This window comes from Anarhichas minor, unplaced genomic scaffold (genome assembly GCF_050575085.1).
Source record: "Anarhichas minor isolate MPS153535 unplaced genomic scaffold, ASM5057508v1 ptg000074l, whole genome shotgun sequence".
In the NCBI taxonomy this organism is placed as follows: domain Eukaryota; kingdom Metazoa; phylum Chordata; class Actinopteri; order Perciformes; family Anarhichadidae; genus Anarhichas; species Anarhichas minor.
In genome coordinates, this window is record NW_027466520.1 from 9067710 (window position 1) to 9077817 (window position 10108).

Sequence of the window (10108 nt, forward strand, 5' to 3'; positions counted from 1 at the left end):
TATATTGTAGCAATACGATTCGCTTAGTGTCTCGCTTCTATAGAATAAGCGAACAGCGTCAGTATTCGTTGTTTGTGTTGTGAAGTCAGTGGTCCCCTTTCCGTAAAGGCCTTCACACCAAGCAGAGCCAGGATGTGCTGTTGCCAGGGCAACGCCTCTGCTTAAGTCACTCAGGCGATCCCCAGCCAGACCTCAGCCTTTAGAGCAGCATCCACCACAGCTCAGCAGCACTGCACCAACCCTGTCAGCAGCAAATGAACAGGTGTACCAGAGAGGTGATACAGTCTAGTGATACTGTCTGAACTTGCTGCGAGTGCAAGTCAACTTTTTATTTATTTTTTTCAAACAGTAAAACGTATTATAGTACATTGGGAATAGCGGCGTAACGCTGCTTATTTCAACTCACACCGTCATTTTGTCACAGGGTAAGATTTGTTTACAAGATGTAATGACATTTTAATTATAGGCACATAGTTTTTGGAAGATTTTAACCTTGTTGATTTCATAATAAGTAATAAAATAAGTAGATGATCATTCTGCATTGCAGCTCCCTGAGAAACTGAAAGGCGAGGAAATCAAAAGTTTCATTACCATGTGAATAAAAAAATAATTACATTTTTAAAATCATTTCTGGGAAAAGATGGAGAGCAGGCGAGAGCAGTTGACAGAAGAGACAATGTAAGGTGAGGTACAATGTGCACCATGTACCACAGAAGTGAAATAAGGATGAAAGGAAGACAATGTGTAACTGCTACGAGTGAGCACGTGTACTCTTTTCTCAGGTGCACTCTCTATTTGCAGGGCCGTTTTTACAATAAGCGTTCCCTTGCTACAGTAGATCCCAAGCCTTTATATGTTTGTTCACAGCTGCTGGTTCCCAGTGGGACCAGCAGTTTTTAGAGAACCATTCACAGCTGCTGACGCCCAGCAAGATGCTCCGATGGGGACAACAACGTTCCCAAACGCAGAAATCCACATTTATTGTCCGTGCTGCGTTCACACCTGCAGATACTACTGATCTTGCTCTGTTTCCAGACACACACACACACACACACACACACACACACACACACACACACACACACACACACGCACACTCTTGCTATGCAGAACTACAGTGTAAGATTACCAATGTGAAGTATAAGTAAGTGAAGCCTATCTTCACCCAAGAAGCAATTATGTCTCAGGTGATAAATGTGCTCGTGTGACATCACGTCTGTCAGCATTGTTACGCCTCATCAACAGATACCCGTCTCTGGGGCTGCAGATGGAAAATTGCTCTGGCTTCACTACACACATCACTTCTCGTTTCTTGCTAAGCTTCTTTGCTGAATGCATGAAAGAGTTTAAGAACAACACAGTGTGCTAATGTCTGTTAGCATACTGATCTTTAGATCCTAGGATTATATCATCTCTACGCACTTGTTATCTTGGTTACTTTGGGATTATAAAGAGTAGTGAGGGAATTAGATGAGATTGTAGAATTGTAGGATAGGAAACAGGGATGGATGGATGGAGATGGATGGCTTTTTGGAAAATCCAGCGTTTGGAGAAATTCCATGTACTGAGATTTTGTTGAATGATAACAAAAGTAGTAAATGTAATGTATTCCACTTAATCAGCTGACAAAGCCCACTGTTTTTGCTCAGTAATAAATGGAAAGAGGAAGGACATCGGAAATCTATGAAGGTGCCGGTCCATGCCGTGCTTTAAAAACCAATAACATACTTCCTACAGTATATTTCACTGGTAACCAGTGAAAGGAGGCCAGTGCCGGGTAGATGTGGTCTGTCTTTGTGGTGGTACCAGTGAGGAGCATATGGTAATTAATTAAGGCAGGAAAATAAAAATATATTGTCAACGTTACGGGTTAAAAACAAGAACCAGTAACGCATAACCAGTAATTGACAGTAATGTCCCAAATTAGAGCAAGTTAGAGATTATGTCACTGCAGACGTGAGCGCGGAAAAAGCATCATTATTGCAAAAGGAAAACAACATTGACAACATCAGACAAAATAAAGAGATATCATCCTCGTATTCGAGAAATAGCCTAACTACACTGGAACAAAAACACAGCTCTATAATGGTTATTTAATTAGAATCAATCATGATAACCATGTGTTGCTTCTAGCGCTTCACTATAGAAACATCTTCGCTCTTGGAGCCCACCTCTACAGAGACACCCAGACTTCTTTCATCAGCCACTCATTTAGGAGTTCATTCATGCTTCCAGCAGTGACTTGGGATGTTTCTGTGTGGGGCGAAGGGGCACTTTTACTACAGAATGTCTTGAAATTAATTTCGCAAGAGATTAGTGCGGATCTCACTCTTCATATCGTCTTGTCTCATCCTGTGGTGTGTGTGTGGAGGCGACAGGAGGCGAAAGAAGGAGTGGACTCCCTCTGCTGGTTATTAACAAAACAATCTTTGGCATACAATGCATGAAAGAAAAAGAAAATGATGAGAAAGAGGCGATCGGATGTAGGGGGAGAAAATGAGAAGAGGGGTATCGGAAAACACACACAGAGAGCCTGCGTGACTCAGGAAGTGCTGGCAAAGGCCCAGACAGGATGGGATACAGAGAGAGATAGAGATAAGTCACTCTAATTTACTGTGTTATTATTCACTTGGGATGAGTGCTGGGATGAAAACAGCCATACATTACTGAGGTAACACTGTCAAATAGTCCCCAGCTCTGCCATACCACTGGCAAGCTGCTTTAGTGCCCGTGTTGTGTTTTGAGGGGAGAGAGCACTACACTACAATTATCTAGCAGGTGACAGTAAAACGGCACTCTACACTGTAGATTAAATAGGACAAACTATCAGCATGTCGTTAGCGTGCCGTGGCACTCTTCCTCACTGTTATTGACCATAGGACACTGATTTTAAGATCATGTCTCACTGATGGGTGGCTCTTCTTCTTATGACGCGAAGGCAGCGCTGTGTCTCGGGCCACACAGGCAGAGCGGGTGCCATGGTAGATCATGTGTCTGAGGACAAGCTCGTGTTTATGGCCTGGTTTAAATTTGTGTTGATGTGGGCTGTGCACCGAGGAGAACTAAACAACGTCTTGCGTGAATAGAAATTATTTGTTTTGGGGGTTTGTTCTGAGTGCAGATGATTGCGAAATGCCGTGGCTAGCTTTTTGGTCACCACACACATACAGTACGCTCACATTTCAAGAAATTCATATCCAGAAGTTGTCTCTGCAAATGTTTGAAGAGGAGGATGAAAATTCATGAAGAACAGATGGGTTCGGGGGGGGGGGGGGGGGGGGGGGGGACAAGTCTGATTTGAGTAATGCCCATCCAAATTTATTTCCTCCAAATCTGGCACACTGGCACAACTCTTCAGCTGTAAATACTGATTTGTGCTGCAGCATATCTAAAGTGTCCTCCACATCTGCTGTTGTTAATGAGCGGAGAATCACTAAAAAGTAAAAGTTTTCACTCAACTGTTTATATGGCTTCTGATTAGATTACAAGTGAGTAAGTACAGGGTAGTGATTCAACTGAGTTAAGATAGTACTACTTTATAATTCTGTAACTGTTGTTGTCATTTGTTTGTCCCGTCCAGCTCCATGTGACGCAGATGCCTTCTTCTGCCACAGCAACATGTGCATAAACAACACCCTGGTGTGTAATGGCATGCAGAACTGTGTCTACCCCTGGGATGAGAACCAATGTAAAGGTGAGATGTTGCTTTTTTTTTAGCATCAAGAAGAGAAACACCAGGAGAGATCTGTTTGAGTGTTTCAGCACCACGGAGAGCGACAGCAAAACAGAGCGGGTTTGAACATACTGTACTTTTGGTGTGAGCCTGATACACTCTTACCAGTGCTTATCACGATTGCTATTAGTAGGATTAGTTGAATGCATCGTCCACTGATCCTGTTCTTAGTCCAGGTCTTTGTTTTCATTCTTTGAAGGTGCCCTTATTTGACCTTGTTTCCATATCTTACAGTAAACAAGGTCCTGTGTATTCTCTGACCTTGCGATACTGTCAATTTCTTAATTTCCTCTGTAGTTTGATCCCTCATGCACTCTGAATTTTAAAGCCAGCGGATCTATACATTGATCCCCAGTGTCTCGCCACTGGCAGCTCCATCATTTATCTGCACCTCAAACTGAGATTGTGTTATTGCAGCGTCTTCGTATGCCACATGATGCTGTTCCGATAATTAGCTGAGATGTGTGAAGACATCTGCATTATAACCGCCAATTAATTAGTCTTCTGTTCCTCAGCTTTTCATGAGCCATCACCGTATTCCAAGAACATTTGATGAGATCTTTACTGTCGCTCCCCTGAGCCCTCTGGCTTTGAAACTCCCACGACAATAACTACAATTTATTTTTTTGATGGTCGTATCGCTGTTGCGCTTCACTTGCATTTAAGTTGTGCTCTAGTTTGTTTGTGCTTCAAACGTATACAATGTGCACATTCACACTCTCTCCCCTGGAGGCCTAGAACCTAGAAAAGCTGCACACAGAGATGCTACGGTACTGTAACTCTTTCTTAAGCATGGCAAATAAAAGATTGCCTCAATTAATTAAACCCTACGCTGCCTATTCGTCATTTAGACTAAGATACCTTTCCACCCTGCAGTCAGAGTTTGAAATTGTGCAGAACTCAGTCTGAAGAGTCCATGTTTTTCAGCCTGTTAATCTGTCTTCCACCTTCTCTCTAGTAGTAACGCGTAGTGGTACTGCAGTGCCCACATTTGTCCTCATTAGTGGTAAAATGTCAAGTCTTATTCCTTTCTCCTCTACATTCCTAATGTAACCATTTTGCTGTCATTGAAGCTCAGTGTGCTGTGCTACATGATCATCCAGCGTTTCAATGCCAGACCTCTCCACACACTGTTAGTCAGTCTTTGTGGTTTCCCTCGTGATAAATACACTATAGTTATGACCCAATGTGACCTTTTCTCCGTCTTTTCAATAGCTAATGGCAGTCATGGCCTTAATCTTGTACATGATGAGGTCCATTTGTTAGAGATTTCTTTACATGTGACCTACGGCGTCTCCTTCTTTGAGCTGTTGCAAATTAAATCTTTGACCATTTGCTAAGCCCCACCCCCCCTTAACTACTAAACAGCTCACTTTGAATTACAAAAGCGCAGAGCAGAGAGATGTTTTTTTCCTGATATGCGTAGAGCGTCCAACAACAGAGGGTGTCTTTTGCTGTACAGATTATGAAGCCCCCTGAGGCAACTTTGTGATTTGTGATATTGGCCTATATATTTTTTAAATTACTTGACTTTAGTGCGTGTGTGTGTGTGTGTGTGTGTGTGTGTGTGTGTGTGTGTGTGTGTGTGTCAGTTAAAAAAAAAGAAACCATCCAAACTCTTTATATACAAACTCTATATAAACAGAGTATCTCATACAACAGCCCCTGAGACATCCAGAGCTTGAAAGGCCTGACGTGCCTAATGACGCTTGCTAAGCTATGATTGAACAACCACTGTTTGTGCGAGGGGTTCAGCCAAGGGAACAGAGCTGGTGATCATAGTTCTGTTGTCTCATTGTGATCGTTATCTTCACACGTTTTGCCAAGCATTTCAAAGGGACGTGTAGTTAATGTTCTCATTAAAGTTCCCTTTCTGTTGTGATGTCTTCTTACCCATGTTCAGAGAAGAGGAAAGCCAACATCTTGGACAACCTGAACAACACAAACGGGACCATAATTGGTGTCACTTGCTGCATCGTCCTCATCCTCCTCATCGTCTCCGTCATCGTCCAGATCAAGCAGCCACGTAAAAAGTACATCCTGCGGCGGGAGGATTTTGACCCCACCATGTTCCAGGAGGTCTTTGAGCCGCCCCACTATGAGCTGTGTACTTTACGGAGCGCCACCACAGCTGCAGCGGCCTCAGCCGACTTAGTCGACCTGGCAGAAGACTTTGAGAACTACCACGCCCTTCGCCGTGCCTCCTCTCGCTGCATCCACGATCACCACTGTGGCTCCTTCTCCAACCCCGGCTCCGCCCACATATCCCAGCTGTCCCTCAGTGGACGCGGAAGTCGCGGGAACCTGAGTGCCCGAGACGCAGGGGCCGCCACTCTGCTCACAGACCTCCCGCCCATGGCAGTGCGGCCCTTGCTGCCGTCCACTGGGAATCGCAGGAGCATCTTGGTCATGAAGCATAGCTACTCGCAAGAGGCAGCGGACAATGGATGCGACCTGGACGACGACCTGGAAGAAGTTCCCACCACCAGCCACCGGCTTTCACGCCATGAAAAGGCAGTACAGCGGTCAGTATCCATAGATTTCTGATGAGGAAAAAACAGCAACCGTAGAGTTAACTATGGGGGATGTTTGAAATGTGTGTGGGATACTTAGGCCTACATCAATTTATGTTTTCCTCTTATTTTAGCTTTCCTCCTCTTCCTCTCATTCTTTTCTTTTAAGTATTATGATAAGCATCTTCTTTTGCACTGATCCCTGTCCTTTCTCCCCTTTCGATCATTAAAAATGTTTTTTTTCACAAAGGGCTAAATTATGTTAGAAAATGTGCCCCCCTTTACATGTCAAGCGCCCCCTGCTAGTTTGTCAGTGATTCTTAGCTCACTCTACTGTATTTTGAGGTTTGTTACAGCTCTTTAAGCAAATACAGACCTCATTTTAGAAAATATGAATTATTTTTAGTTTTGACAGTTAACACAAGGGCTTGAATCTGTGCCTCGTAAAGACGACTAACTTCACTGACATGAATGCAAAATATCATAAAATATGCATTTATATTCCTAACTGTGATACTGAAATGATATAGCTTAACATATTGGCATGAACAAGATTTTCTATCTAAAAAAAAAGAATATTTTATTGTATACTTGCACCATGACTGCTTGAAAAGTAACTGTATATGTTTACAAAAACACTATGTGAAGCTATCGGAGTACATTTTGGGGGAAAATACGTTCCTGCATGCACTTTCTATGTGCTCTTTCCAGAGTGGTCTTTACTGTTTATTCATTTTCTACAAGTCTGCATGCGAGGCTCCCAGAGACTAGCAAAGCACTAATGACGTGTTTTTTTTTTGCTGTTATGTAGCACATTATGCATTCTGACCTCTCTATGCAAAAGGATATTTGATATTAAATGAAAGAGCCATGACATTTCAGGTTCTGCCTCATTGGCTCTTTGAGCAAACATGAATCAGAGTACAACACAACTAGGGTCTAAGAGACAATTTCAAGGTAAGCAACCCTATCCAACAATCTAAATCTCTATATGTTTTTTGTGTAGTTACCATTTGCCCAGTAAGTATATACTTTAATGTGAGTTAGTTTTCCTTTTCTGTGATTTTTGCCCGGGTTTATATTGTTTTTTTATGTTTTTTTGTATTTGTTCATTTTCACCAAGATGGTTTTCTTGCTTGCAGCCATCTTGCCCTCCGACTGAGTTTGTTTGAAGTATTTTGTGATGCTTAAGTTAACTGTATGTCCTCCCGAGGACATACATTGTATCACTCAGTGGACATTCATTAGCATGGACTTTTTCAATCATCTTTAGTTGAAAATGTTATCAAATAATATGTCTAACCTCTGCACTTTTCTCCCAGTAGGCCCACAGAAAATAATTCATATCACTCATGTGAAGTCACTTGTTAAGTCCACATAAAAGCACACATTGGAAAGCAGACGCAATCCCACGCTTTCATGAAACTATTAATGATTTTTGCACACACTAAAGAAAGCACATAATCTCTTTGTCATTTACAAATATTTCCTGATCACACATGTATACTAAGGTTATGCATGGTTTATGTCACTTGCAGTATTTGATTATATGTTTGGTTAACTGTGAAGCATAGTATTTATGCCTGTGTGTAACAGTTCATGTGTATGCTCCACGGCTGTGCTTTCATGAGGTTGCAATAAGCATAATACGATACGGTAATATAAACATTTTGATGAACACATTTGAGATGTAAATAACCGACGAGAGAAACTTGTTCATTAAAAAGTTACATTTCAATGCAGAGTGATAGTAGTTCGTGCTTGCAGCTTTATGCTTGCATAACATGGAGCAGTCACATAAAGTGCTACCTATTGTTTTGTCTTTTAATGTGTAAAGTGTGTGTGTGTGTGTGTGTGTGTGTGTGTGTGTGTGTGTGTGTGTGTGTGTGTGTGTGTGTGTGTGTGTGTGTGTGTGTGTGTGTGTGTGTGTGTGTGTGTGTGTGTGTGTGTGTGTGTGTGTGTGTGTGTGTGTGTGTGTGTGTGTGTGTGTGTGTGTGTGTGTGTGCTTATGTTCTACATTATGTTACATTGTCTCCATCATGTAGACTTCTTGAGAATAGTGCAATCCTGGATCAGTACGAACGGGCGTCACTCACATATGAAAAAGCGGAGCGGAGATTTACACCAGCATGATGATGATGATGATGATGATGATGATGATGAAGGGACACTTTGACGAAAGGATATTGAAAATGTATTCATGTGCAAAGATGAACACAAAGGACTAGATGAAATGCTGTGAAGCGCATCAGCTCTGTACGTACTGTAGTCAGCCCACATTTCATGTCTCACTGGAAAGAGACGGACCTTTAGAATGATCACGATTACTGATTATTCATTATTAATCTTTAAATTTGGGATGTTAGTCAGAAACATATCTGTCATAGTCATTGATTCCTCGTTGATAACTAAATTAATGTGATCAAACATCTTCATGTTTATTTCTAAGCATGTATTTTTCAAATGAATAGCACACGTTATGATTTTTATCGCAAACTATAGATGCTTGCAGTTTTTCAAATCTAGGAAAACTTATTTTATTAGTGAAAATTTGAATTAATTACTCACCTTAATACATTTAAAGCTGTTGGAATACCCAGAAGCAGTTTAATTTGGATAACAGTTCAAAGCCGAGATGTGTGGCTTGTGCATGCGTCTTTTGTATCCATTAAACATTAACCTACTAACATTAAAATATGAAAAGCCCCCCCATCCACTAATGCATAAGAGAGACATAGAGAGTAGTGAAAAAAAGCATCTTCAAAATGAATTAATTGCACTGCATGCTGTTGCTAATCCAAACCATTGGGTGAAGATAATTGCGCAAATGAATTTCACCGTTTTCATTTTTCACACTTTAAAACATTTTTTTTCCGACAAACATATTTACTTCAAGTCTGTTTGTCTTCTAGCTCTCTTCTACTGTCGGAGCTTAATATCTTTGTATTAAAACAGACTTTTATACTAGTACAAATTGAAAGGATGATTTTTACAGTTACTCAAATTATCTTTCAGGGCTGGTTTTACTGATGCTTTGTAAAATAAATGACAATAAAGCTTCTCCTTTTTTCTTTTTCTTTTTTAAATCGGCTTTTGGTCAACAGTTCCTCTGTCCCTTTAGTGTGTCCTCAAACTGTCAACACACGATATTCATGTCTCACCTTCATAAATAGATGTTCGTTTATTTGTTGTGGCTGATTTGCTTTAGACGAAGACCCAAACCAAAAAGATTTGTTTCACCAAGCAGGACAATAAAATCAGTCCTAGAAGGTTCAAATAGTCACAGACAGACAAGTTAAGGGACTGTTTACGTTGGTCCTTATGAGGTGGACCCTATATATTCTGCAGAAGGGACGGATCAGCCTCACACTCTAATGACGCTCACTGTTGGCAGGATGCTTTTGTAGGAAACACAACCTTTAATATATGGAAGGAGAGAACAGTAGATCAGCTGTGAGCACAATGAGAAACTAGTTGCACTCACTCACATATGACATCGCTTTTCTCACTTTGTCATCGTCTGAGTTCCAATTTTCCTCTTACTGTCTCTGTTTTTATGGTGTTTACCATCTATGTGTACATTATTTTCTGTATTCAATGTCATGTATGTATTATTTACATCCATGCTCTCCTTTTCCACCATATACACACACACAATCACACAGATCCATATGTCTGCACATACTGAATAAAATGTTTCTTTTCTGTACTCGCATCGCTCTCATGTCTGTGTGTTGTCTCTGTGTTGTATTGTTTTGCCCACACTTCTGTCATAGATATTTACAAAGCGGTCAAAACAGCTCACACAAATACTCCTCTCTTCCTCTCTTCTTTACGCTCTCCTGAACACACACACACACAC

General features: G+C 41.3%; 1 protein-coding gene across 2 annotated transcripts in view; it reads left to right on the forward strand.

Annotated features, from left to right (window-relative positions):
- The window catches only part of neto1l (neuropilin (NRP) and tolloid (TLL)-like 1, like), a 54566-nt gene extending 46187 nt beyond the window's left edge, over window positions 1-8379 (forward strand). The window contains exons 9-11 of one of the 2 annotated variants that reach the window (XM_076080790.1): window positions 3581-3694; window positions 5637-6258; window positions 8292-8379. In XM_076080790.1, the coding sequence (XP_075936905.1) occupies window positions 3581-3694; window positions 5637-6258; window positions 8292-8379 (824 nt within the window). Of the gene's footprint in view, window positions 1-3580; window positions 3695-5636; window positions 6259-7128; window positions 7190-8291 lie in introns of those variants that run through there. The other variant, XM_076080791.1, reaches the window with a different exon arrangement.
- Window positions 8380-10108: the final 1729 nt, after the last annotated feature.